Source organism: Meriones unguiculatus, chromosome 9 (assembly GCF_030254825.1).
Source record: "Meriones unguiculatus strain TT.TT164.6M chromosome 9, Bangor_MerUng_6.1, whole genome shotgun sequence".
Classification (NCBI taxonomy): Eukaryota; Metazoa; Chordata; class Mammalia; order Rodentia; family Muridae; genus Meriones; species Meriones unguiculatus.
The window spans coordinates 51,177,590-51,205,576 of NC_083357.1; the positions used below are offsets into that span (position 1 = coordinate 51,177,590).

A 27,987-nucleotide genomic window follows, 5' to 3' on the forward strand; every position below is an offset into this window, starting at 1 on the left:
CCCTGGAGCGTCAAGCTCAGGCCTTGGGGACAGGGAGGAGGGAAGGGGAGAATCCTGAGGTCCAGCACTGCCCAGGATTATCAGACACACCGAGAAACGAGTACACGCTGATTCAGATCATCTTCATTTTATTGGTACCCTATTTGCAAACTGTTCATTTCCATCCCTGTTCCTTCCACTCCAGGTCCCTTCTATCTCTGCTCAAATTCTCCAGGGACAGGGGTGAGGGGGACTTGGTCCTCACTAAGGTAGTCACAGCCTTCTCAGCACCCCCCACCTTTCTACTACCTACCCCCGCCCCGCCTCCCCGCCCCATCCCCAAAGCCTTTTCCAAGGCCATAGCAACAGCAGAGATATTCATCTGACTACACTCTGTCTACAGGGAAAGCAGGAACTCATCACTGTGCAGAGCTGATTTTTGTGAGGTGAACAAGACGTTAGGCAGTGCCAAGGAAGTGTCACAGAGGAAAGGTGGACAGCACCCCCCCAGCCCCCCCTCCCACACCAGCTGGAGTTAACCACTGCCCTGGTAGGCTGTCTCCAGGTCCTCAGAGGCGAGAAGGGGTTCCTCCCCCGACCACTACTGTCTCGCCGTTGATGTAGCTGGCATCTTTAGAGCACAAGAAGGAAACTATGCCGGCGCATTCCTCTGGCTCGCCTAACCTGGGAGACAGGAAACAAGGACAGAGCAAATGTCAGACAGGCCAGCCTCTCTCATCTGGCCCACAGGGCGTGACATTTGCTTAAGAATTATCAGGTGGCAGCTGATGAGAATGCTCAGCGTTAAGAGCATTTATTGGCCAGCTGCTCTTCCAAAGGACCCAGGTTTAAGTCCCAGCACACACACGGGCAGCCCCCAAAGGTTAAAAACTCCAGTTCCACGGGCATGTGATGCCTTCTTCTGCCCTACAGGGGCAGAGGCATAAGGAACAAATGTGACACACAGACATACACACAGGCAAAACACCCATACATATTAAAAATTATTAGGTCATTTTTCAGAACCAGTGTACAGCTTTTTTGCCTGTTATAAATAGGGTGGTTATGATTATGTGGTTATAATTTACAGAAACATAAATATTGTACCCTGTATAAAACCATGTTATATTTAAATATAGAAACACTGTTTTTAGATACCAGAATGCAAAGTCAGACCAATAAAATGGTGAACAATTATTTTGTTTTAAAAGAAATTATTTCAACATGTGTGTGAATATATATATATATTTGCTATTCAAGTGTCAGAGTCTTCATTGACAGTAAATGGCCTAGTCAAGTTATTTCATTTGCACAGGATAACATACAGATCCCTTTCAGAAATTTTTTGTTCTTTTAGAACTAGATTTGAAGCTGGGCGGTGGTGGTCTACAACTTTAATTCTAGCACTTGGCAGAGGCAGGCAGACCTCTGAGTTCCAGACCAGCCTGGCCTACAGAGTAAGTTACAGGACAGCCAAAGTTACACAGAGAAATCTTGTTTTTATAAGAGTGTGCTAAATCACATTGTTTGTATTGTGATCCTGTATGTTCTCGAGGTGACAGTGTCAGTGGCTAGACTAGTGTGTCTCCAACCTAGCTGCACAGGGTAGATACTTGGGAGGCTTAATAAAAAGAAAAGAAAGAAAAGGAAAAAAAAAAGTGCAACTTCTACCATGGGCCAATTAAAGCAGAGTCCCTGGGAGTGTGCCATACATAACCAACTGCACTTGCCAGAGGCCCCAAGACGACTCAAACATGCAGCCAGGATCGAGAAACTTTGACTTAGACCACTCACCGGGGTCTCTAGGATGGCAATACTGTGAACTAAACCTAAACAGCTCATGCCCAACTTTGGCTTGACTTTGAGGAAGTATGGAATGTTTGGAGTGGTAAAGAGATAGACACTGCCAGCATTTGTCCTTGACGTTTCAAGCCAGAGAAGCCGGAAGGCAGGGAGAGTCAGGGAACCTGGAGTGATGGAGATCTAGCAAGAATGTTTGTGTAGCTCAGCCAGCCTGATGGGGAAGCGAGCAATTCCCTCAGGCCGAGTCAGGGCTTTGGTAAAGTTTCTCATTGACTTTACTTAGGTTGTAGTGTCATCAGTGTGAGCTTTGGCAATGCCATTGTCTTCTGGGTTCTGGTCTCCCAGATGCCAGGTAGACAGTGAATGAGAGTTCTGCCTTGCACCAACTCTGGCACCTTGGCAGTGGAAGCAGTGCCCTTGGTCAGGTCCCCAGAGTGAAGGGTCTATGAACCTGTGATGTCTAGAAGGAGCATGGTGAGCCAGCTGTGGGGCTGAGGGCCAGAGGAGAGCCTTCGGTCTATCCACACTAACCTTCACCCACAACTGCTTACCTTGTAATATGCATGAGTTCTTTTATGATGTCCTCTTTTGATTTGTCCTCCCAAAACTGCAGGAAGAATGGAAATCTTTTTATGTGCAAGAAGAAGAAATCAAGGGAGGAGAAGGGAAGGAACTGCCTGTCCCTACAGCAACTGGGAGGAAGGGTTCAAATTTTCATGTCTTGTTGCTTCTTCACTTCCTGCTCTCTCCACCACTGGCCTCTACATCATCGTTTTTAGGTCATATTCAGGCATCTTGCTAGATACCCTCAATTCTCATCCACTTTAGGAGACAGGATACAATATGGGTCCAGTCTGAACTCCTGGCTCTACCTCACTTGGTAGCGCCCAGTAGGAAAGGAGTACGTGGGAGTCTGGCCCAGGGAAAGTGTCTGGGGAGGAGACGGGATACGAAAAAGCACAGGCATCAGGGATGGGGTGGATGGGGGTTCAGGACTCGGGTACCGAGCTTCCCCATCCCCCCAAGGGACCTGGGGGTACAATGTTCTTCCTTCTCACCATGCTGCTGAAACGAGTCTTGATGAGTCCAGGTGCCAAGCAGTTCACTCGAATGTTCTTGGAGGCCAACTCAGGTGCAAAGTTCTTAGTAAGACCCAACAGAGCTGTTTTACTAACATTGTAAGGGCCCAGAAACTAGGGAAGAAGAGAGTTGAGTTAGTTTATTAGTTTGCAAGTAATTCTTTATTCTTAACTGCACAACAAGGGTGGGAACACCACCACCAAAAAGGCACCAAAAAGGGAGGGTTCACAGTCAGAAACCGCCTGTGGTCGCATGGAAGCAAGCTGTCTCCTTTGTGGGAGAGGACTTGGTAGAATGATGCTAAAATACTTGTTTGGGCAGTTGGAGGAATGGATGGTGTAGGATGGAGGGCAGGTAGGAGTGGTAGGTACTCACAGGAAATCTGGTGAAGCCTGCTATGGAACCCACAATCACCACCGAGCCACCCCTGAAAAGGAAAGAGAGTGACTCTCACAGCATAAAGACCACTGCCCCTGCGGGCCCCATCTCCCCCACACTTCCTCTCTGTATCAGTACCCTTGTTTCTCCATCTCTGGCACCACTGCTTTTATCATCATGGCTGTAGCCTTCACATTAATGCTCAGAATCTGAAGGCAACAGAAACAGAACATAAGAACATGAGAAAGGGCCCGGGACTCACATAGGTTCCCTGGAAATGCCTAGTAGAGTTGATAGGGATCACAGGTTGACCTAACAATGGGACAATTTAGTGTTCAAGGTTAGGTGGGTGACTGTCATAGCTCGCTCAGATAGATGACGGTGCATCAGGTAAGGTGAGACAGAATGAAGCCTGCTCACCTCTCCTTTGCCCATCCTGTCCGAAATCAGCTGGACCTCTCAGGGATGCTTGCTTTGGTCTCGAGCTGGAGTTTTATATTTTTTCCAAGTAGAGAGAACTTGGAATTGGGCCACGGCCTGGACCTACACGATAGTGGGCTGGGTTTCTCAGGGAATGTGTAGCCCAACCCGAGACATCTGGGGTTCTGTTATTTCCTTGGCCTCTGCCCTTACGCAGTGGGAGGACCTCCAGGATGGACTGTCTGGATGGGTATTTATCAGAAAGTGGAATAATGAGGGAGCATTTCTGGGGAAGCTGGGGTGAATGCTTCCATTGAAATTCCCGTATCACAAATTTACAATTGAAATGTATGACCTTGTTACCTTGTTCTAAGTGGTAGGTTGTTTGCTTTCTGTGTCCCCATGCTAACTTCACTAAACATTTGAGATAGAAGTACATGACTGTCCAGCATCCCTTACCTGGATTCAAGTTTTTTACTTTTTGACTGATGTGACCTCTTCACATACCTGTACAGCTTTGTTTTCTCACTCCATAGCCCAGGATATCCTAGAACTCACTATGTAGCCCAGGCTGGCCTTGACCTCATGGCAGCTCTCCTGCTTCAGCCTTCTTTGTGCTGGGATTTCAGGTATCTGTCACCATGCTCATGTCACCCAAGAGCAACTCTTGCTCTGGGGATCTGCCTGTCTCTACCAGCCTATGCAGTGTCGGTTATAGGCTCATGAGCTATGACAGCTTTGAAGTGGGTTCTTTCCCAAAGAATAAGAATTTTCTTTTGCATAGTCACAATCTATTCTTATACTCAAGAACTGTAGCAGTGATAGAATTTTATATACTATAGCATCCGTAAAAACTTGAGTAAAAAACTTTCCTCAGTTCTTCGAATTTTTTCCTTCTGTCCCTCATCTCCCTTTTTTAGAGACAGGGTTTTATAGTACATAGTCTAGGCTAGCCTTGAACTCACCTATAGCCCATGATGGCCTCAGATTTCCAATGATCTTCCTGTCTCAGCCTCCCAAATACTGGGGTGACAAGTGTGTGTCTCAACATTTGGCTTTCTTTTAAATAAAAGATTCCAGATCCAGGCAAGGTGACACATGTCCCAAATCCTAGCATTTAAGAGGCTGAGGTAGGAGGATTGCTAGTTTAAGGCCAGCCTGGGCTATTCAACAAGATATACAACAACAGCAACCAACCAAACAAATCCAGAGTACAGTCAAAGACCAACTACTGTATCTGAGTTTGCTGTATTGTGACTTTAAAATACCTGGGTGCAGTGGCACATGCCTGTAATCCCAGCACTTGTGGAGGCAGAGGCAGGCCAATCTTTGTGAGTTTGAGGCCAGCCTGGTCTCCAAAGCGAGTCCAGGGCAGCCAAGGCTACAGAGAGAAACCCTGTCTCAGTAAGCCCTCTTCCCACCCCTCCCCTAAAAGAAAACAAAGACAAAGACAAATACTGCAATTAAAGTTTTATCGTTAAAGGGTATATAGAGGGGCGAAATACAATATGAATATGATGTGACAAAAAGTGTTTGGCTGAAAATCAGCATCCCAGTGCCCTTTAGACACCTAGACTTTTCCTAGAAGTGATGTTAGGAAGAGAAAAGGATAGGTTATAGCCAACGGCCATATGCTGTAAAGCACCAGCTTTAGTAATTTCACCAAAATTGGTATTTTAGTCAACAGCAGCTATTAACACTCCCAACTAATGAAAAAGCATTCTTTCCCAACAGTTGAAAAGGGGATGGGTGGGTGGATAAGTTCAAGCGTAGCGGTTATTGGCCTCTTAGCTGCCATGTTTTTGCTGGAAATAAACCAGAAGAAGAGTGTGGGTGAGCAGCCTAGGGTAGAGAGGTGGGGAAAAGAAGCAGAGGTGGCTAGCACAGGGCAAATGACAATAGACACAGCTAGAGAAAAGCAGAGGTGAGAGAGAAGAGCAGGACACCCTCACACACGCTTTACCAAGTCCACAACGGGGGGCGCCCTTCACACATGCTCTGGAAGAAGGCATTCTACAGGCCAGATGGAGGCCAGCCCCCTGCTGCTTTCATCTCTCACCTTGTCCCACACCTCCTCTGTGACATCCATTAGACTTCCATAAAAGGGGTTGACAGCAGCATTGGAGACCAGGATGTCAATCCCTTGATGAAGCTTCACAGCCTAGAGAGGAAGAAGGTGTGAGTCAGGGCTGCAGCTAAGGGAGGGAGTGCATTCATCAATGTTGATACGGAATTTCTTCTCAGGAGCAGTTGTCAAATGTCTTTTCTGGAAGCGTGTTCTCTCTAAAGCCACCATAAGCTCTGCTGACATTTGAAGCTATTATTTCCGTGCTTCTCCCAAGATGCCTCTTGTTTGAAGGGCATCTCTGACCCTTTGTTTCTTTTTCCTTACACTTCCCTTCTGTGAGCTCCTTCATTCTTATGTCTTCACCTCTCACCTCAAATCTATTTCCAGACCTCCTCTTGAGCCCCAAGCCCATTTCCTGTAGTGCCTACTGCCCATTTTCCTTGAATGTGTTACCACGACCTCAAAGCCAGCCTGTTCACTCATACCTGAATGAAGAGTGATCCTGAGAAAGAATCGCTCTAGCCCAACTTCCTCACCGTGGAAGTGATGACATGTAGGTCAGAGGAAGTTCCATTTTCAAGGGTGTAACTCAATAATCGTTCTGAGGGGGGCATCCAAAGGCAGGAAGGCCCACTCCTTTGGTGTTTGGGAGAGGTAAAGGGATTTCCTCCCCCATCAGGGTACAGAGTGGTGGCTGAACTGAGGTCACACTCCAACTCTAGCGAGAGCTGATCCCTAGGAGCCTTCTGTGAGCCAGGTGGGACCTTTATGAAAGCAGCTGTGCAAAAGTGCTGTGCTGGTGAAGACGCTAGTCTGGCTTTGAAGCAGTTTCACACTCTGCTTTGACGCCATTTTTCTTTCTCTCTTTGGCTCAGAAATACAGAAGAGGCAAGGCAGAGACTGAGGCTTAGACTGAGAAAGCCAAGAAAGGAGATATCGCACCTTCTCAGTAAGTTGCTAGTAGGTGGTGAAGGCCTGAGAGACCATGCCAATGACAGCAACAACAACATGCATTGTCGGGAGTTAGAAGCCACCTTCAAGACAGGCTTTGTATTTGCCCAGACCTGGCAATTTTGTAGCCTTGGGCAAATAGCATGTAATGGGCCCTCAATCAACTTTGTGCCTCCAATTTGGCAAAGGAGGGGGTGTCATTAACAATGCGCACCATCTGCCAGCTTCTACTGTTAACTAATTATTCTCGCTAACTAGGTGCTAAGCTCAGTTGTTTCTACGCTGTTAGAGGAATACCCAGGCTGTCAACGTGTTCATTTAACAAAAATTTAAAGTCACAGACGCCTCTAAAACCATGACTGCTCACACACCCTAAGCTTCGGTGTCGCAGCCCAAAGTCTCAGTCACCTGCCTTCGAGCTGTGCAGAAAGTCTGATGGCGTGGGACTGGCAAGAACAGAACAGAAGGAAAGTGACGTGTGGCATGCTCTGGGCATGTCTGGGAAGGGGAGACGCAAGCCGGCTGAGGCAGAGTGTGTTTGCCCTCCTCTGGCTTCTGTCTCCTTCCCTTGTCAGGCCTGTCAGCACAGACAGAGGAGACGGCTGGGTGTTGACTGGCCATCACAGAACCATAAAAGTTCACGAGAAATGGGGTCTGACAGTCTATGCTTGTGATCCCAACTCCAGCGAAGCTGAAGCAAAAGGATCACAGGCTTGAGGCTAGTCTGAGTTATAGAACAAGACCCTGTCTCAAAACCCCAAACCTCAACCTAATAAATCCAACCCCCTAAAATGCCAAATGAGAGAAGACCATGTTGACGACTGCTCTAAACTGTCTGATCACCGTGCTAATGTGCTTTGGACTTGTCTGTCTCGACAGCTACTTAGTTAAAACAAAGTATTACCGAGTGGGAGTCCTGCTTGCCTCACCACTGTTGAACTGTGGTGCCAAGCGGGAGGCCGAGTGGGAGCAACCGCCTTTGGGAGCAGCTTTTCTCACTGCAGGGTAACGGCTGACGCAGGAGAACACCCCAAACTGCTGACTGTCACCCCATTACTCTTCACCCTGACATCTGTTGTACAGACTTCCAAACAGCTGTTTTTAAAAAATTTTTTTTAAATGTATGTGTCTGTGCACATGTTTATGCTCCAAGATGGTTCCATTTGCTATGCAACCACGGACACTCTTTTGGGAATCTGTGGAAGCCCTTGAACCCCACCCAGGGGGCCCACTTGCCACAGTCCTCGCTCTGGGCTGAGGTCTGATAGAGCTCCCCTCTTCCCTTTGGCCCTTGGCTGTTTGCTCATTCATCGGGGTCCCTGGAGCTCCATCCTTGTCCTAGCTGCCTGTTACCGCCCATTCCTCATGGTCTAACTCAAGCTCCACATCAGAGCCAGGGCTGCAGGAGCTGCTAAGTGGGCTTGCTGGGGGGGGGGGCAGGGGAGGTTTTCCTGATAAGGCTTTTCTTCTTTTTCAGTGTATTCACATGTTCACACAGGTGCACCTGTGTGTGGAGGCCTGAGGTCAATGTCAGGAACTGTCTTTGGTTGCTATTCCACTCTCTTCTTTTGAGTCAACATCTGTCAATCAAAATCCAGAGTTTGCTCTGGGTACCCATCTTCGTCTTCTGAGACTGGCATTCCAGGTGAGCCCCCAGACACACCTGGTGTTTATGTGGTCCTAGGGGGGTGTCTTAGCCTCAGTCCTCTTGTTTGCAGAGAAAGATATTTAATGGCTGAACCATCTTTCAGGCCTTCCCACCCCATAGGATTTTGACAGGAACTCGTGCATGGCTCAGGGCTTGACCGCAGAGCTATCTGATGTGTTTGTCCGGGCTGTACCTTCTCTGTTCTGGTGGGTCCTCCTTTGGATTTTGGGGGAGTGGTGTAGCCACCGAACCTTGGGGGAAGACACACCTTTTGTGCAGGAGACTGGTGCTAAGTGTCACGCCTGACACGGGCTTAGATTGAAGTCTATTTGGGCACATAAAGCTTGGCATTACAGGAATGGGGGAAGTGCCTGGTAGCAGGCAGGCACTGAAAGAAGGGTGGGCCTGGGTTGAATCACAGATCCTCCCTCCCTTTCTGGCTGACAAGGTGTCCTCAGCCATGTGACCCCGACTCTAAATATTGGGAGAACAGTCCTTGCCTGGGGGAGATGGCTCACCCTTGTACTTCTAGCATTGGGCAAGCGGAGTTCATGGCTAGACCAGGCTATGAAGTGAATTCCATACCACCCTAGCTCTAGCAAAAGATCGTACCTCAAAGAACCAAACCAAACCAACACCAACAGTGACAACAACAAAACAGCATAAGGTTCTGAACACAAGAACTGGCTCATAGTAGGTGAGTGAAACATGGTGAACTGCCTCTTACAAGAGTCTATGAGCCCTATAAGCCAAAGAACAGGAGAGCATTTATTAGCCATACCAGGGAACCAGGACCACTCATTTTCAGGGGGCTGTCTCAGGGATCACGCAAGGTTGAAGGACCAGCGTGGCTTTTGTGTCTCTGGCTGGAAGAACCTGGTTGTTCCCAGTCATAGCAGAAAAGGGAACGCGGTAAAAATGTGTTGGTGAGGAATCGGTGAGAGGGCTCAGCAGCGAAGAGGCTGCATTTTCTCATACAGCACCCAGCTCAGCCCCCCCCCCCCCCCCCCCCCGGCACTCACAGCAGGTGGCTCATAACCACCTGTCACTCCAGCGCTAGAGATTCAAGACTCTCCTGGTCTCCACAGCCGCCCGCACTGACAAGCAGTCTCCCTGCCCTACTCACTGGTGGGCTAGCTCCGGCGTTAGTACCGGTGGCGGGGGTCAGCCCTGGGCTGCATCTCACCAGGGCTGTCTCAGAAATCAGGCGTGAAGGCACAGGCTGCCTCCCTTCCGCCCGCCACCTCTTAGCCCAGGCCCACATCTCTCCTGCTCACCGTGGTCACCAGCCTTTCCCGGTCCTCCGCCTTCCCCACATGGCACACGATGCCAGTCACGCTCAGCCCCTCCCCCTGTAGCGTGGCCACCGCGCGGTCCACATTCTGCTGTTTCCGGCTGCTGACGACCACGTGGGCCCCATCCTGGGCCAGGCGCCGGGCGATGGCAAAGCCAATCCTGCAAAAGAGATATACCGTCAAGGCCTCTACAGAAGGGAAAAATGGTGAGCGCACACACGGGCCCTGGACTCACACTTTGAGCTCTCGTGCTCCGTGTATCTGAGCTTCACATATTCCTATTAGGTAGACTTAACAGTGGAGACAGAAGGATAAGCTCAGACCATTTTATTATGATCTTACCCCCGTTCCCAGGACCTGACATCCCCTACCACGGGCCTGGCTATTGTACCTATGTCCAGTTGGGTCAGAGGGGAGAGAAAGCATGGCAGTGGTTTGAGACCCTTGCTGGAAGGAGCTCCTATCCCCAAAAATCTCTCTTACCACACTACAACCTCAAAGTTATATCTTTTTTTTTTTTTTTTTTTTATCATTGAGGGCCTTTATGGAAAAGCATGGCTCAGAATGTAAATATCAATTACTTATTTTATAATTGCCAGACGTTAGCTTTTCAAATACATCTGTGTTTTAGGTTTTCAAGGAACTTTTGTCTAGCAAAGTCCTGTGAAAAAACAGATTAGTTAAGAGCGGTGGGTGAGCCAGGCTGGGCACGGTGGTCAAAATATACAGACCTAAGTAAAGATCTGGGCACAGGATCTAGGTAAGGGGTGAAGACGCTGGGATTGTTTTGGTCTTCCCAGACTCTAGGTGGAGCTGTCGATTGGGGCAGCCCAGCGGCCCAGAAGCATGGGGACCTGGGTCCACTCGCAGAGCTGTCACAAAGCCGAAAGCAGAAGCCACACAAGGGCTGGCCAGTGGCAGGGCCAGGTCAGGTGTTCAGAGCGATTTCAGGTTCACTATGTGGGTTTCCTTTTTCTCCCCCGGACGGGACTTTGGCAGCATTTGAGGCCTGAGGACAAGAGTCCAGTTGTTGAAGAATGCTTGTTTCTGGATGGGACTGGCTCTGGGTACTCACCCGTCGGTGGAGGCTGTCACCAGGGCCACCTTATTCGCGAGCGGGTTGTGGCGAGTCATCCCGGAGCTGGCCATCCTCACCGATTTCCAGGGTAGAGTCCAGCCACCCAGCAGCGGTCTCGCTTTGTGCATAGTTCGGGCCACGTGAGCTGGGAGAGGTAACAGTTCAAAGGGCAGGGGCCCGGCTGAGTGGGATGGTCCTACCTCTTCAGACAGCCCCACTTCCAGGAGCTGCTCCCAGGGCGAGGAGAGCCGCTGCGCTCGCGAGTGCTCCCTGCCGGCGCCCGGCGCCCCTTCCTGGAACACCCGTCAAGTTTTCAGTCCAAGTTTTTTTCGGGACCGCCCACACCTCCTCTACAGGAATCCGGGCTTTTCACTGCTCCAGCGGCTCCTCACAAGTCTGCTGGCCCACTTATTTTGGGGTGGGGTGAGGGGAGAGCTGAGGTGGAGGAAGCTTCGAAGCTTTATCTCCTTTTATTTATTTTGTTCTGCTTCCTTAAACTCTACATAAAATTTCCTTCAAAAAATGCCTGAGGTTTATAGGTGGGGCTGCGCCGGTAACTCATTTGCTTAAGTGCTCACTGAAGAAGCCCCAGACCCCGAGCTCCAGGGTCTTACACTCTGCACATGAGCTACATGATTTGTTTTGTTTTTTAAACTTAGACCCATTTTTTGTTTTAATCATTAAAATACCTATTATTTAAATTATAACTATATGTGTCATGATTTTTAAAAGGGATGGGAAGGTGTGAAAAGTAGAAATTAAGGGCTAAAGAGATGGCTCAGGGTGGCTAAAGAGCACTGGTTGTTTTCCAGAAAACTTGGGCTCACTTCCCAGCACCCACACGGCAGCTCACGACTGTCTAGAACTGCAGTGCGAGGTAATCCACATGCAGGGACAGCACCAATGCACAAAAAAAATAAAAATAAAAATAAAAATAAAAATAAAATCATTACAAAATAAAGAAAAATAGAAGTTATTCTTTCCTTTGCTGATTTATCCGGCTTTCCACATATTTTGGCTTTATGCATCCATCTCAGTTCTCTCCACATTTAAATGCATTTCTTTGTCTCTTTAAAATTCCTTCTCCCCGGGCCTGGAGCGGCGGCTCCTCAGTGAAGGGCACTTGCTGCTCTTCCAGAGGACCTGGGTTCAATTCCCAGCACCCTCATGACAACTCACGAGCTGTCTGCAACTGCAGTCTCAGGGGAGCTGCTGCATCTGCTGCCCTTTTCTGGCCTCCGAAGGGCTCAGACATGCGCATGGAACCTAGGTACCCATGCAGCCGAAACACCCACACAGGTTAAAAAAATTGTTCCTACAAGCGGAATGACACTACACGCCCCATCCTTCAGACTGTTCTTTTTTTTTTGCTTTATTTTACCTCTTCTTTCACTTCTTAAAATACATTCCTGGGGAATGTAGTGAGTGTTACATAATAGAGCTACTGTATTCCTTACTTTTAAAAATAGCTGTACAGGTCCTGCTGTGTGGATCGTCTGTAAAATGGAATATTTAGCCAGTCCCCTACTGATGAGCGCTTTAGTGGCTTCCAGGCCTTTGCCATTTCAAACAGTATTACAGTCGAACTGCCTCAGACATACATTCATCTTATGTTTTGTGCACATGTATTTGCAGTCTGGATCAAGTGTTTTAAACTGATGACAGTAAAATTTCATTTGAAATGATTTAATCAGTTTTGATGGGCTTTTCCTTTTTTTCTTTTTCTTTCTTTGCTTGTAGAGACTGTCTCACTGTGTAGCCCTAGCTTGTCTGGAATTTATTACGTAGACCAGCGTAGCCTTGAGCTGATGGATGCTGACCTGAGTGCTGGGATTAAAGACTTGTTTTCTTTTAAAGGTGGTTTCACCTACCACCCTAGATGCACAGACCGTATGACGGGTTCAACCCGTTGGTGGCTTAAGCTCTGTGGTAGATACCCAGATGCGGTGGGAGCCCGTGGCGATTGTGGATCCCATGGGATTTTTAAACAAAAGCTAGGAATGCGTGTGTTAAGAGGAGATATTTTATTTTTAAAACTTTGCTGACTAATTAGCTTTAAACAACCATAGCCACCACCAAATGGCTAGTTGAGGTGGGACACGCCGTCTTCCTGGCTGTTAAGAAGCAGAGACAGGAGGATCACCAAGAGTCTGAGGTTATCCAGGGCTACACAGTGAATCCCTGTTTCAAAAAACAGAACAAATGAACAAACAAACAAATAAACAGTGAATAAAAATAAACAATCACAAACTATAAATGAACAAACATAGCTTTTACTAACAAAATAATTTCCCCCAGAACAAAACAGTGAATGGATCTACAATTACCAGAGATGGATACAGTCTTGCCTCCTTAAGGGTCTGAGTTACTAATTTTGTGAAATATTGTCCTATGTACCATTTCATAGCGCTTTTGTGTAACTAAGTTTCTGATTTTTTTTTTTCTCCTCATGGCCTACACACAGGCACTTCTTTAGGGATGCTGTCTGGCAACCGTCTATCCAGTCTCTCTGGGGTCTGTTTCAGGAATTCCCATAGAAGGCTCTCATGGGTCTAGCATGGGATTCTTCCCCTTGTGCTCTGGGTTCTTTCTTTTCTGTGTTTGTGGGTGGGGTTGTCCAGTTGTCAGTGTCTCTGTACTCTGCTACTGGCCACTCCTGGAAACTCTAGGATTATGATCCTTGTGTGGTTTCCATATGGGAGCCAAAGGGCAGGCTTTGGGGCAGGGCTAAGGTGGTGACAGCCACACTTGTCCAGCTGTCTTCTCCTTTGCTCCTCACACTGGCACTGGGCCAAGATCTCCACTGATGATATGGAGGTGGAATGAGTCACCTCACAGAGTACCAGATAACACCCCTCTTCCAAGTAGGATCTGAATATTAATTCCCACTGGATCCCTTACGGTCACAACTGATTTCTAGCCTTGTCTTCAGAACTGTGCTCTCTCCTGCCCTGCACAGATGGTTTCTGTGGCAGACGTGGAGAGGCAGGCAGCATTTGGTGTTGAAGATGTGGTTCTCAATTCTTCTTGGGCAGGACCCAGAGCTCAGCTGTGGGATCCTATTGAGCAGTGAGAATTCAGCCCGCTGTTAACTCCTTCAGGCCCACTTCATCTTTTGAAGGGAGGTGACGGAATTCTTAGGGAGTCACTGAACAAGACAGCGTTACAGAGACGAATTTCTGCTTAACAATGGCTCCTTTAAGAACCCCTTTCACAGTCTGGAGAGATGGTTCAGAGGTTAAGAGCACTGGCTGCTCTTCCAAAGGTCCTGAGTTCAGTTCCCAGCAAGATCTGGTACCCTCTTCTGGCCTGCAGGTGTATATGGCGGTAGAACACAGTATATGTAATAAATAAATAAATAAACAAACAAATACTTGAAGATGCTCAATCCTCATTCAGAAGGCCAAGTGCAATAGACTTCAGAAGCAGAAGACAGGGAACAGGACAGGAGCCTACCACAGAGGGCCTCTGAAAGACTACTGATCAAGGTATCAAAGTAGAGGCTAAGACTCATAGCCAAACTTTGGGCAGAATGCATGGAATTTTATGAAAGAAGGGGGAGATAGAAAGATCTGGAGGGAACAGGAGCTCCAAAAGGAGAGCAACAGAACCAAAAGAACCAAAACCAAAACCAAAACCAAGACAAAAAAACCGTGGACCCTGGGGGCCCTGCAGAGACTGATACCCAACCAAGGACCATGCATGGAGAGAATCTAAAACCCTTGCTCAGATGTAGCCCATAGACTCAGTCTCCAAGTGGGATCCCTAGTAAGGGGAGCAGGGGCTGTCTCTGGCATGAACTCAACAGCAGGCTCTCTGATTACCTCCCCTGGGGGGAGCAGCCTTGCCAGGCCACAGAGGAAGACAATACAGCCAGTCCTGATAAGACTTGATAGGCTAGGGTCAGATAGAAGGGGAGGAGAACCTCCTCTATCAGTGGACTAGGAGAGCGGCATAGGGGGAGAAAAGGGAGGGAGAGATGGTGGGATTGGGAGAGGACCAGAGAGGGGACCATAGCTGGGATACAAAGTGAATAAATTGTAATAAATAATAATAATTAATAAAATGCAAAAAAAGAACCACCTTCACTTCGGAGGCCCTGGGTGGGCTGGCCCTTGGCAGCTATGTGCGGTGAAACCATATTTCTCCATTCTTGTTCTCCTTTCTCCTCTCACAGTGATTGCTTAAATGAACCATCTGCCATGTGTCTCCTTTTCTGAAGATACATGTGTTTCCTTTGTAAATCCCCCCTCCCAGTTTCATGCATTCCTGGCTGGCCTTGAACTTGCTGTGTAACTGAGGATGACTTTGATCTTGGATCCTCCTGCCTCCACCACCATAGGCTTACAGACCCATACCAGCATATTTGGTTTATATAGCACTGGGAACTGAGTCCAGGGCTTTGTGCACAGTAGGCAAACATTCTACCAACTGAACTACATTCCGACCCTCTCAAGTCTTACGATGCAGACCTGCCGGGGCATCATCCCAAAGGTCTATCCTTTCCCCACCAAGTGGAGATTTCAGAGCATTCTGAAGCAAAGATCCTGTCACTGCATTTCCTGCCAGTTTGAATTATCCAGGAAGGATCTATACAGAGAATTCTGGGGTAGGCTTTGGCAGTCTGAAGCTGGTTTCATGGGCATTTTCATGGAGATCCCTCTTATGCTATGTGGAAAAAAAAAAAACCTCTTCTTAAAGCATTCTATTTTACTGCAAATATGTACTAGATTTCTAGCCTAAGATGTACACACACACACACACACACACACACACACACACACACACACACGCGCACACACACCCCTTTCAAGAATTAGTAGCAATTCTCAGGGACACTGCCATCTAAAGCCACATTAAAGGGGAAGCATTTCCCTAGAGGTGGCCAGTCTGGCGTCTCTGGAGATAACGTTTGACGTTATCATGCAAAGCAATGTCAGCTGCCTTCCTGTGATTTGGGAACAGAATAAGATACCTTTGGTACAAATAAATCAGCCGGTCACAGACCTTGCTGGAGGACAAAGCCAGCTACCTCCATGCTTTCTCTCTGTTGGGGAGATCAAATTTCTCCAGCAGAACCGGCTTGCCTTTAATCCGTGCAAGAGCTCCCTGGGGACGGAGGGGACAAGGCACTCACCCCCTATTAATGTGCTGTGCTTACTCGGTTCAGTTTCACTGCACGGACAACACTATTTCAATACTTTAGCCCTCTGAGCTGAGAGAGAGAGAGAGAGAGAGAGAGAGAGAGAAACAGGCCAGTAATCCCACTGGCTTGGCTGTGGTAGAAGACTCAAGGGTTCAAGTTTTGCCTGGGCAGCTTATGAATGAACAAGTGTCTAAAAAAAAAAAAAAAAAATCACTGAGTCAGTCAAGTAAGCCACATAAGCATGAGGGCCTGAATTCAGATTCCCAGAAGCCATGTTTAATTAAAAAAAAAAAAAACATTCCTGGGTCTCTGGCTTGGAGCCCAGGGGTTTGTGGGATAGCTAGTTCGGAGTCAGTGAGCTCCAGGCTCAGTACAGACCTTGTCTCAAAAGTAACGTGGCCATCGATAGAAGACACCTGGTGTCAACCTCTCTCTCCCCTCCACTAGTTAACACCCAACCCTATGTGTAACACACACACACACACACACACACACACACACACACACACAGAGAGAGAGAGAGAGAGAGAGAGAGAGAGAGAGAGGCAGAGGGGCAGAAGGCTGGGATGTAACTTCATAGGAGAGTGCTTTCCTACTATGAGATATGATTTTATCTCGGGACCACAAGAGAGATGGCGTGGGCATGAAGGACTCTCTTCGGAAGTAATCATAGATACACACAGTCCTGTACATAGACTCCTGTATATTCTTCCTCCAGACTCTTCCAGGAGTGACAGCCAGCCCCAGCAACATCTGCAGTAAAGTAGCAAGACTAAGAGGTTGACACTGGGACCATACTGATACCTGGTCTACAGACCTCAAGGGTTTTTATTTTTGCACACATTTCCATGTACGTGTGAGAGAGACTCGGCACTTGTCTGTACCTCTTAGGAATCTCTGACTCGATGATTCTGTAGAACCACTTCCTCTTCATTCCTTCATTCCCGATCTGAGCTTCTCAGAAGTCCACCTCAGTTGTTCACAGGAATTCTCCAGTCCCTGTGATGTCGCAGTAGAATCCTGTGCACTTCACTAGAAAATCCTGTACTTAGCTCACATAAACAGCTGGAGATCCAGGACAAAGTCTGACATTTTACAGTCAGCTGTCACCTATTCTCCAGAAAAGCTGTACACGTTCTTGTGCCCAGGAAGCCACCCCAGAGGGCAATTCACAGCACCCAGTTTCACCGAACATTTTAAAATTTTCAGTTTGTATAAAAGCAATGATTACATTCATTTTCCTTCATGCAAAACAAAGTTTATCCATATTCTTTGGCTATGTTCTTTTTCGAGCTTTGCCCACATTTCTTTATTAAATTTTACATGTTTATAATATTTTTATTATTTATTTTCATAAGCTGTTTGTATCATTCGTCTACCTTTACATGGCTGTGTTCTTTCTTTTGAAACAGGGTCTCATTATGTTGTTCAGGCTGGTCTTGAACTCTTGGACTCAAGTGATCCTCCTGCCTCAGTGTCCCAAGCAGTGGGAGTTGAAGGTGTATATTCTTATGCCTGGCTTGTTTACAGACTGCTTATTCTTATAAATCCTTTGTAGATGGTATTAGCCATTTAATTCTTACATATGAAAATATTATTAGTTTTTTTAAAATTTATTCCATTTTCATTTCATGTGATTTTCTTTTTTAAATTACTTTTCTTTTATGTCTTCTGAGTTTGTGGCATGCTTAGAAAGACTTTTTTACCCAAGAATTTTGAGGTCAGGCCAAGCATGGTGGTACACACTTGAAACTAAGCAGAAACGGGAGAAAAGAAAATTTAAGGCCAGCTTGGGTTACGGAGCAAGACTCGAACACACACACACACACACACACACACACACACACACACACTCATTCCTTCATCATATGATGTACAATACAGATCCAGGCTCCCCCAAATGGTTAATCCATTTTCTGGGCACTGTTGGCTTTGTCTGTATGTTTCCTAGTCTATGGTTCGGTAGAACTCGTGAAGATGAAGGAAGGGAGTGGTAAAATTGCCGTGAAGTAAAATATAAGGGCAACGTCAGTTGGGGCGGTCTGGCGAAAGTTCATGAAAAGGGCATTCGTGGTGAAGCCTGTACTCTGAACAGCCTTAGGAGGAGGAGGAGGTAGAGCAAAGACAGAGCCGAGGCAAATGCTTGCGTAGGCTTCTGAGAGGGACCACTCACTCCATCCTTTGTGAGTGTTCCAGTGTCAGGACCACAGTTAAGAGGAAGTGTGCTGGCAAGTTCTGTCGGCTTGACACAAACTGCAGACACCTGAAAAGAGGGATCAATGACTGCCAGTGCGGGAGGGCCCACCCCACTGCCTGGAGTGCCGCCCTGACAGGTGGCAGCCTCGGGGAGCAGGCCGTGCGGCGAGCAGCTCTTCGGCATGGTTTCTTCCTCTGGTCTGGTTTGAGTTTTTGTCCTGATATCCCTCAACGATTGTGAATGAGACATGTAAGCCAAACAACCCTTTTTTCCCCCAGAGTTCTTTTGGTTGTGCAATAGAAAGCAAACTATTACAGGAAGCAAACACACATTCTTGTATTGCTCTTTAAAATCCCAGGCTGGCCTTGAATTCTCTATGTAGCTAAGGGTGATCTCGAACTTCTCATCCTTCTGCCTTCACCGGAGTGCTGTCGACAGCTGTGTCACCATGCCTGGTGTAGGCAGTGTTGGGGAGAGAGCCCAGGGCCAAGCACTCTGCCAGCTGAGTTGAATCCTTTTATTCACAGTAGCTGAAAATTGAGCATCTATTTTTCTAGAACTACCAGTGTCATTTAGAAGTTCACCACAATAAACAAAGTTGATATATTTTTTAATAACTTATTTTTATTTTATGTGCATTGGTGTTTTGCCTGCATGTGCATCTATGTGAGGGTGTCAAATCCTCTGGAACTGGAGTTACAGTTGTGAGCTGCCACGTGGGTGGTGGGACTTGAACCTGGCTTCTGTTGAAAAGCTCTTAACCACGCAGCCATCTCTCCAGCTCCGATATTTTTATTCTGCTTTAAAAATGTAGAGAAAAGCTGGGTGGTGGTGGCACACACCTTTAATCCCAGCACTCAGGAGACAGAGGCAGGTGGGTCTCTGAGTTTGAGGCCAGCCTGGTCTACAAAGCAGGTCCATGACAGCCAAGGCTACACAGAGAAACCCAGTCTCAAAAAAACAATCAAAACAAAACCAAAAACAACCTCCCCAAACAAAAGAAAGGAAAAGAAAAAAATAAAAGGAAAGAAAGAAAAAAATTCAAGTAGGTTAATGTAAAACTGTAAGCGGCTGGGCTGAGATTAAAATCTAAGGCAGGGGGCCGGAGAAATGGCTTAGAGATTAAGAGCACTGGCTGTTCTTCCAAAGGTCCTGAGTTCAATTCCCAGCAACCACATGGTGGCTTATAAACATCTATAATGTAATATGATGCCCTCTTCTGACCTACTGGCTCACATGTAGACAGAATACTGTATAAATAATAGATAAATAAATCTTAAAAAAAAAAAATCCAAGGCAGCCAATCATAAAAAGCCCAATTGGAGGACACCAATCCACTGCCATGGTCATGGCACTTGCAGCAGGGGCTGCTTCCTTCTGCTGGTCACTTTCCTATTTCTGTGCTTCCCCCAAACCAGGTCCTGGATGGTGCAGAGGAGCTAGAAGCCCCTGGGCCCTGATGTCACTTGCCTGACTCCTGGGCCCTTAACTGGCTGATGGTAGTGATATGCACACGCCCAGCTCTGTGTGTACCCAGAGTAGGCATGGAGGTGTGACCCATAAACTCACTCTTGCCTTTGGCCTGTGGGACTTGGCTTGATAAGGCTCTGAACTGTCTCTTTTGCTCATATTACCTCACTCTATCTGGGATGCTTCCTGGTAAGTGACTTTCCCATGCCTCTCTCTCTCTCTCTGAGGCTAAGTTCAAGGTCAAAAGCACAGACCCTTTTGTTTCAGCTGTTGAATATGTATGTGTCTGTGCACGTGTGTGTATGTGTGTGAGTGCGTTAGTTCTTATTTAATTCTCATTTTCTACTGAGAAGCCAAAATATTTAAAAGCTATCTCCAAAGGTGAGAATAGAACTGCCAATACCTGTACCTCCTTAAACCGTCTTTCAATTTGTGTGTAGTTCACTGAGCTGGAAAGCTTTCTGGGTGCCCCAGAAAAAGAACTGCAGAGCAGATCTCAGGTCTTATTGCCTATTTGAGTAAAGTGACTTAAAAATATATTGAATAAAATGTATTCAAGAGCCTGAAAAAACGCCATCCACTTTGACACAGTAGTCTTTGAACTTCTGTGGCAGTCAAGCCTCCAAATAGCTGTCCAAAGTTGATAAATGTAGCACGAAGCTAATGAGAGTTGACTGACTCACAGAAACAGGAAGATGAAGCTTACCCAACAGCCTAGCCAGAGCTGTGATTCCAACCAGGCAGGCAGTCACCTCACAGTTCCGGGCCCCGGCTTGGTTTGGGTGGAGAGGTGTTCAGAATTGCTCTACATTTAGTCCTGATCCAAAAGTCCAGCGTGGAGGTGACACCTGCGAGGCAGAGTGTAGAGAGGGACAGGGCACACGGGTGTCGGGTGAGGTCCTTGTTTGTCAGCACACGATGGGACTCCATAGGAGAACACGAAAACCTGAGATGAGGTGGCTAAGAGAAGGGGAGACAGGTCCGAGCTCGCCAAACAAAGATGGACGTGCTGTGAATTAAGAATCTCTATGTAAAGTCTGTTACTGTCTCAGGGCATGGCTGTGTGGGCTGGTTATTTGTCAGTACCATTCAGGATTCTGGTAAGCCAAGTACTGTGCCAAACCCTGGATGGGAACTCTGTTTGGCTGTTTCCCATCCCAGGGCAGGATGCTAAACATTTTGCCACTTTCCACCAGGGCTCCAAGGGATCTTGTACAAGCCTGGCTGCTCCAGCGTTAGTTTGATGAGACAGTATACTGATGTATGTGTGGCTAAGTAACTTTCTTATTTATGGGCACACAGTGAGAACCTGTGGCAGCCTAGGAACCATGAGGAGCTGGTAGCCAGGGCTCAGGAAAGCTGTCAAGTGGATGGAGGCTTGCCCGTGGGACCCCGGAAGCACAAGGAGCTGTGCTTTATTATCCTAAGGGGTTATGAAACTTCTGAGCCAAGCGTGTAAGGTCGTCCTGTTCTAGGAGGGAGGACAGAGCTCAGACTGTTCTGTGTTCTTCCTTATCTTATGGTGTCGTTCCAGTACATGCTGTCCCATTCCAGTACATGCTGTCCAAGACCTGCAAGGCCGAGAGTGCTGGCCAAGGCTGCTCCAGTGCTTGTCCTCTTTAGCTGAGGGTCCTTCAGCAGCAGTCACCAGTGTGATTCCTCGTTTACCTTGTCTTTCTGATTATTCCTGCAGGTGTGTGAGAAGCGCTGTTTTGTTTGAGACAGAGTTTTTCTGTGTAGCCTTGGCTGTTCTGGAACTCGCTCTGTAGACCAGGCTGGCCTCAAACTCAGAGAGCTACCTGCCTCTGCCTCTCATGTGCCAGGATTAAAAGTGTGTGCCCGTACACCTGGCGTAGGAAACACCTTTTTCTTATCGTTCAAAGGCCATATTCTCCGCCAAAAAAATTGAATTCATTGGCTTTTGAGACTAAATAATGCCCACTGAGTTAGGGTTGTTGGAGCCAGTTTTCATTACAAAACTCTCTCCAAGGCGTTGAAGCCACGATCTCTTGGCTGACTCCTTTGAGAATCCTGTCAGGGATTAGGACTCTGTTAGGCTCAGCCTGAAACCAGCGGTCACATCACTCAGGTTTGGAGAACACAGAGGAGTGGGAGGACCATGCCAGAGATGCTGGCAGCCATGTTGCAAACTCTAGGCATAGGCTGAGGAAGTCCGCAAGGGGGCCGATGGCTGGTGGGGAGTAACCGGGCCTGAGTGTCGGTGAGACTTCATAGGGTAATACAGGCACATGCATGCAGGGATAGGATGAGAGACATCTGTGACCTTGGGGAGCAGGAAGGGTGGAAGGAAAATGGAGGGCTGGTTTTTATCTATCACCTATTATTTTATCTATAATCTATTTCTGTTCCTGGGAGTTTTGGTAAGAAGTGACTTCAGGATCTTTCCCCAGGGGAAGCTCTGCTTAATCCTAGGAGTGATGAGGCCTCTTAGACCAGGACTATATTGCTGACCAACTCTCAGGATGTCGGCTCTCATGAGCTACAGTGGGGGTAGGATATGAGGGATATCCTTGGCACATGGGGTACAATATTAATCATGGTGTCTTCAAGAACAGTAGTTAAGACATATATATTTATACTGTGTTTGCTTAAAGCTTACAGTGTAATATTACAAGCAAATAACACTTTCCCCCAAAGCAGACTGTAACTAATCAACTAACTGAATGCTGATTAAGTGTTTATAGGAGAAACACTGAGCTAAACACTATGGGAGATTAAAGATTAATGGTATAAACTTCGTCCTTGCACTTGGAGAATTTACAATCTAGTGGAGGAAAAAGGACACATCCATGAAACATCTTGAAAACAATTGCCCGGAAGTGATCAACTAAGTGAAATTTATCCCCACCCCTTTCCTACCCTTCATTGCCTTTTTCTCCCCAAGGAAGGTTCAACCTTGTCTTGTTTACAGGACACTGGGCGGAGGAGAGGAATCTTTCTCCAGGACCCGGCTTGATCCTGATCCCATGAAACTTAATCGCTGTGGTGGCTTGAGTAAGAAATGCCCCTCTCAGTTTCAGATATTTGAACGCTTGTTCTCCAGTCGTTTGTGGGGATATTTTGGAACCTTGAGAAGATCCAGCCTTTCTGAAGGAAGTGTGTTACAGGGGGCAGGCTTTGAGAGTTTTCTCTCTCAACTTCCAGGTCTCTTCTTCACGGTTGTGTTTGAAGAGGTGATCTCTCAACTTCCTGTTCCTGCAGCCACGCCTCTCCATCATGACACTCTGACCTTTTGGAGCCATAAACCAAAATAAACCCTTTCTCCCATAAGCTGCCTTTGGTTATGATATTTTACCACAGCAAGAGAAAAGTAATTAGTGTGGACATTATTCATAATCAACTTCTTCGCACTCTTTCATTCTCTCCCTGCCCACAGAGCTCAGTGGGCTGGGTAGGGGGAGTGGGAGAGTAAAGGAGGGAAGGGTGCTTTTATGTGGACGCAGGTCTGGAAGATGAAGCCTGCAGAGGCAGCTATCTTCAGATGAAATAGGGTTAGCCTCTTTGGTTGAAACTGGTGGGGCTGGTTAACTGCTTGGCTCAGATGCGCCGTGTTGAGTTGATATGCATCTTCTGAGTCTCGAACATGCAAAAAGCAGTTAGAAAGCCTCCCAAAGACCGGTTATGGGTTTTGTAGGGCTCTCTGGCCACCCAGTAGCACTTCCGTGTCTTTAAATCCAGAGTCTTCAAATAAACACCCCTCTACGTTTTTTTTTTTAAAAGATTTGTTTATTTAGTATGTATATGCAGTATTCTGCCTGCATGTGCATGTGTGCCTACACACCAGAAGAGGGCACCAGATCGCATTATAGATGGTTGGAAGCTACCATGTGGTTGCTGGGAATTGAACTCAGGGCCTCTGGAAGAGCAGACAGTGCTCTTAACCTCTGAGCCATCTCTCCAGCCCCAAGGAGGCGCTACTTTTGAACAATTTTTCTGGCATAACTTTTTTTCCCCCTTTGGGCAAAACATGATGGTTATTTTGGAGTAGAGATCACCGTGGCCAAATAGCCATGGCCACTAACTGAGCAGGACAATAAGAGGTGTTTAGGTCTATGGTAATAGTAATGGGGCTATTGACACCGTCCAGTACATGGAAGGAGGGGAGCCCAGCCTTTATTTCTTCCTGCCAGCTCCAGCTGCAAGCGATCTTGGCAGATGCCTGAGGATGTAGAAAGCGGAAGGTTAGCTGGAAAATGCTCTTTATGGCGCAGCTTCCATGAGGTTGTCATGCTCGATGGAGTAGGACTTGGAGGTGACACAGCTGTTTTGGGGCTCTACGGTAACCCTTCACTCACACTCTGCCTGCCAAAATAAACCCGTTGGTTTGCCATATCGTGAGTTGGAGGACTTCTAATCAGTGATCTATGTGGGGTAAATAAATATCTCTTCACCTCGCCCCAGGAAAAGTCAACACAACCGACTGACACCCAAGACGGCATGGTATAACCAGAGATGAATTTGGAGGAGTCACTTGCGTGGTCCTTGAGGCTGAACCACACGAGAGTGGATTATCAGTGGCGGCAGCCCCCAAGTGGCTACCCTTCCCCACGTGGTAAGTGGCTGTGTGTCTTATTGATAAGGTAGCGGTGGTACGAGATTTGCTATGGCAGTAGGACATGTGGTTAAGGACGAGCCCTCTGAGGCGCTCTCTCTCTCTCTCTGCATCCCACGGTGACTGTCTTTCTCTCTGCGGTGTGCGGAGAGAAACCCTAAAAATGGTTGAAGGACCAGGAAACCCTCTGCAGCACCCCCACCCCCAGAGTAGCATGCATGGCATGAGATTTTTGACAAGCCACTGTGGCAGTTGTGTGATAACTTGTGTAATAAGACATGTAACTGAGGCTGAGGAGGCAGCCAAGAGAATTTCCTTATGTAAGTGAGGAGTTGCAGCAGGAAAATAACACACGGCCAGCTGCTGTCCTCCATGTTAGCCCCTCGTTTGTTGGGTAAATTGGACAAAAGGGGTAACGGGATGGGCTGGCTGTGTTGCTGCTCCTTATGACTGTGCCTGATAAGGAAAAAGAATGCAATAAGTTACATGTTAAAGGCCCTTTCTGGGATCTAAAAACTTGTATTCCACAGGAAGAGGATATAGAAGCTCTGATCCGTGGTGGCACACACCTTTGATCCTAGCACTTGGGAGGCAGAAGCAGGCAGGTCTCTGAGTTTTAGGTCAGCCTGGTTTGTTCCAGGACAGCAAAGGCTACAGAGAAACCTGGTCTTGAAAAACAAAACAATACACAACAACAACAACAAAACAAAGACAAAAAAAAAAAAAAAAGGAAAAAAATCCATGATTCAGAATGGATTACGGCGGGAAACTTGACAAGGGCTGGGTGCTAGAAAGTATGATAGCAAGTGCATTTAACTACTTCAGTTGTGCATTTAACTCTTTCAGTTGGGAAGGACTTTACAGCAAGCTAAAGCTTGTCTCAGACCTGCTTCCAAGGCTGTGGGGTGTAGGGGAGGAGGGAGTCAGCCCCAGGGGTGTGGAAGCAGAGGAACTATTGTAACAACTTAGGCCTCCTCCAGACATAAGCGGTGCAACTTGACGTTATGCTAGGGAAATTCGTCCCTGGTGCCTGTGTGAGAAGAAAGCAAAGCAAAGGCTGCTCAACTACACGGGGGACAGGTTTATTTCAGAACAAACCTGAGAAGCCTCTCAGAGAGGCTGGTCAGAGGAGCTTCTCTTGCAGGGGACTGAGCAGGGAGAGGTCACATTAGTGGTGAAAGCAGAATGTTCAGGAACGGTATTTGCGGTGCTGGCTTCCAGGAAATTGTTTTCTAGGAAAGTTGAAGCTGTTATGAGGGAGCAGTGGCTATTCGTGCTGGAATGCAGTCACAGCAAGGGAGAGACCACTCATGCGGGAATAGGGCTGACTTCCACCAAGAGATATGCTCTTGGTGCAAGAAAGTGTGACTGGCTCACTCAAGATGGTAGGGACACTTGGTCCCACGAATATCAGGGACAATACGGGAAGGACAGGCGCCACTGAGAGAATTAAACATAAGAGAGGCACTGTTTGATCCCTGGTTTTTTGCTTTTGGCTAGACGTGGCTGTGCTTACTGGAGAGTTGAAAATTCAGCAGGGACCTCAGTGCTGGTCTGGGGCTTTAGTGGCTTTGCTGAGCCCCCGAAGTGGGAGGTGTTTATGATGTAGGAGACACTTTGATGGCCCTGACTGAATTAGACCAGCATATGAATCAGGTTCTAAAAATGCTAAAGCAATCCAAAGAAGAGGAGGGAAGGGCAGAACAAAGGAGTTTGCCAGTTACTCGAGGGCGAATGTGGCAGGATTTCTGTTGAGCCGGACTTCCTAAGGGAGAATTGACAGAAAGCCTGGCGCTGCGCTGGTACACTACTGGAGGACTTAAAAGCCCGAAGAACAGCTTACAGACAGCGGAACTGAAAAAAACAGAGTAGGTGGCGGGGCTGAGGAGCTTCTTCATTGTTAAAAGTGTTTGCTGCACAAGTTAAACAAACAAACAGATAAACAAGCAGACAGATCAAGCCTTGCAGTCAAAAGACTAAGCTTGTCTCAGGAGAGGGTATTCACTGTGCCCAGCGTAAGCTGTGCACGATTTTCTTTCTTCTTTTTGTAAAAGGATATGCTGAAGGTGGAAATCGTTCACCCAGTCCAGGGCTCTCGAAGCAGCCTGGTGTGGCTCAGGAAAGTGCTGCTGCCTTTGTCACAGCAGTGTCCCAGACACCACAGATCAGACTAGAACATAGCTCTGTTCCCCCGTGGCCTTGGGTCAAACAGCTTGATGCTGTCCCACCGAGAGTTGGGAGATGCGTGGCTACTTCAGCTCCTCAGGGTACAGAGGGAACACGGCTGATGGAAAATGACTATGACTGAGGCTTATAGAAAGGTAAACAAGACAGTACTTCCCTCCCAGGCTACCCTACCCAGCATTCCCTGCCAAAGACACAACTGATGCTCGAGGTGAAATCTTTCTCTGTTGCACCTGTCCTTGCTAACATTTTATGTTAGCTCCCGACTCCTCAGGTAACTGATTATTTCATTTCCCGGGTGTTTTAGTACTAACCTTAGCGTAGTTTGCTGATTTGGAAAAGCATCTAGAAAAACAGTAAGACTATTATTTATTTATTTATTTTAATTTAAGGGTATCTGAATGGGTGAGAAAGACATGCTCCAAAGCAACAGGCTGTTAAAAGAAGATTTCAGTGGCAGGGTGGACTACTTCCCTAGCAGTTCCTGACCCTGAGGCTTCTAAAAACACAAAATACTATTGCTCTAAGCCTGAAGTAGACGGTAAGACTGAATTGCTGAAGACGTGGGTGCCAATTACAGAGCATGGAAAAATCAGAGTGGGACTGAGCTGGAACCTTTCCTCACGGGCTGGCTCTCATAGCGCTGGACAGTGCTGTGCAGGCTGCTGGGAGAGCTTGCTCAGCCGTGAACTTGGTGAGTGACAGTAGCCAAACAACTTTCTGGCTGTCTTTAAGGCTTGATAGTGCCAGGCAGGGTAAAGCCCTGCAGCTGGGCTGCTCCAGTGTGGAAACGACTGCCTTGTTTCACTAAGGTGCTGTGATGCGTCGTGGGCCAAATTGTCCTTTAGCATGTGTGCTTATGCCCGTAGGACATTGGTGCTGCGTGGCCGAGCTGTGGAAGGAAACTTACCCCGGGTGATGGGTGCTCATGGAAAGATTCGCAACTTAAATGACTGAGAATAAGGGACTCTTGAGGTGTCATAATTACCCAATGTGCAAAAAATGATCATATCATATCATATCATATCATATCATATTTCAAGGCTCACAGAACATCACAGAAGAGGGGTCAGAAGAAGAAGGTAAGAGTCAAAGGAAAGAGGAGGAATGTTAGGATGGCTTTCTTCTCTGGGCACGCCATGATGGCTGTTGGGAGTATACCATGCTGGAAACACAGATGGACACGTTTGCATCTTTGCGCAATGTCGGATTTTTATTGAATAACAAAAAATTTACAAGACACAGTGGTATCGAAGGCATCAGTTTGCCAGGTAACCTCACCTACCTTGATAACCTTGCCAAGATGCAAGTTGCAAGTTGCTGGGAGACAAAGCTATCTACTGAAGCCAAAGTCAAAGCTATCTAGTGGAGCCAAAGCTATCTACTGAAGCCTAAGTCAATTAGTGAGTCAAAGCTATCTAGTGGAGACAAAAGGTGTGTACTAGGCCAAAGCCAAATAGTGAGTAAAGGTCATTTAGTGGAGACCTAAAGCTATTTAGTGAAAGCTATCTAGGACCCTAACTCATGGGTGAGAGACTGTGAGGACATCTGTTTGTTAGAGCATCCTTGAGAAAACATCCCTAAGTTATCTTGCAGGCACCCTATTTAACACATGAAAGCACTCTTCCTGTCTCCTGCAGCAGCTAATTACCTTCCCCCTTTCCTGCCTTCTCCCTATATAAGTTGGGTAAAAATTTCTAATAAATGAAGCCTTGAT

At 47.2% G+C, this 27,987-nt stretch overlaps 1 protein-coding gene and 2 long non-coding RNA genes across 3 annotated transcripts; 2 read left to right on the top strand and 1 right to left on the bottom strand.

Moving 5' to 3' along the window:
- Positions 1-111: 111 nt before the first annotated feature.
- LOC110556512 (dehydrogenase/reductase SDR family member 4) lies at positions 112-10,940 on the bottom strand. The gene is made up of 8 exons (XM_021650311.2): positions 10,698-10,940; positions 9,605-9,782; positions 5,720-5,821; positions 3,379-3,449; positions 3,238-3,289; positions 2,841-2,975; positions 2,334-2,389; positions 112-663 (listed from the first exon to the last, which is right to left on the bottom strand). Exons 1-8 carry the CDS (start codon positions 10,826-10,828, stop codon positions 549-551), a joined length of 840 nt encoding a protein of 279 aa, XP_021505986.1. The 5' UTR covers positions 10,829-10,940; the 3' UTR covers positions 112-548.
- Positions 6,603-27,986, top strand: LOC132656438 (uncharacterized). The gene is made up of 4 exons (XR_009594193.1): positions 6,603-6,677; positions 8,157-8,324; positions 23,936-24,086; positions 26,663-27,986. It is a non-coding gene; the product is annotated as an uncharacterized LOC132656438 (long non-coding RNA).
- Positions 9,721-11,407, top strand: LOC132656439 (uncharacterized). Its single transcript, XR_009594194.1, has 2 exons — positions 9,721-9,828; positions 10,622-11,407. It is a non-coding gene; the product is annotated as an uncharacterized LOC132656439 (long non-coding RNA).
- Position 27,987: the final 1 nt, after the last annotated feature.

What these genes read in the sequence shown, in the direction of transcription:
- LOC110556512 (XM_021650311.2), bottom strand. Translation starts at nt 10,828, where the DNA reads ATGCACAAAGCGAGACCGCTGCTGGGTGGCTGGACTCTACCCTGGAAA. An exon ending in CCAGAGATGGAGAAACAAGG is followed by an intron (nt 3,290 to 3,378) that starts GTACTGATACAG and finishes TTTCCTTTTCAG; the next exon opens with GGGTGGCTCGGTGGTGATTG. An exon ending in CAGGCTTCACCAGATTTCCT is followed by an intron (nt 2,976 to 3,237) that starts GTGAGTACCTAC and finishes CTTCTTCCCTAG; the next exon opens with TTTCTGGGCCCTTACAATGT.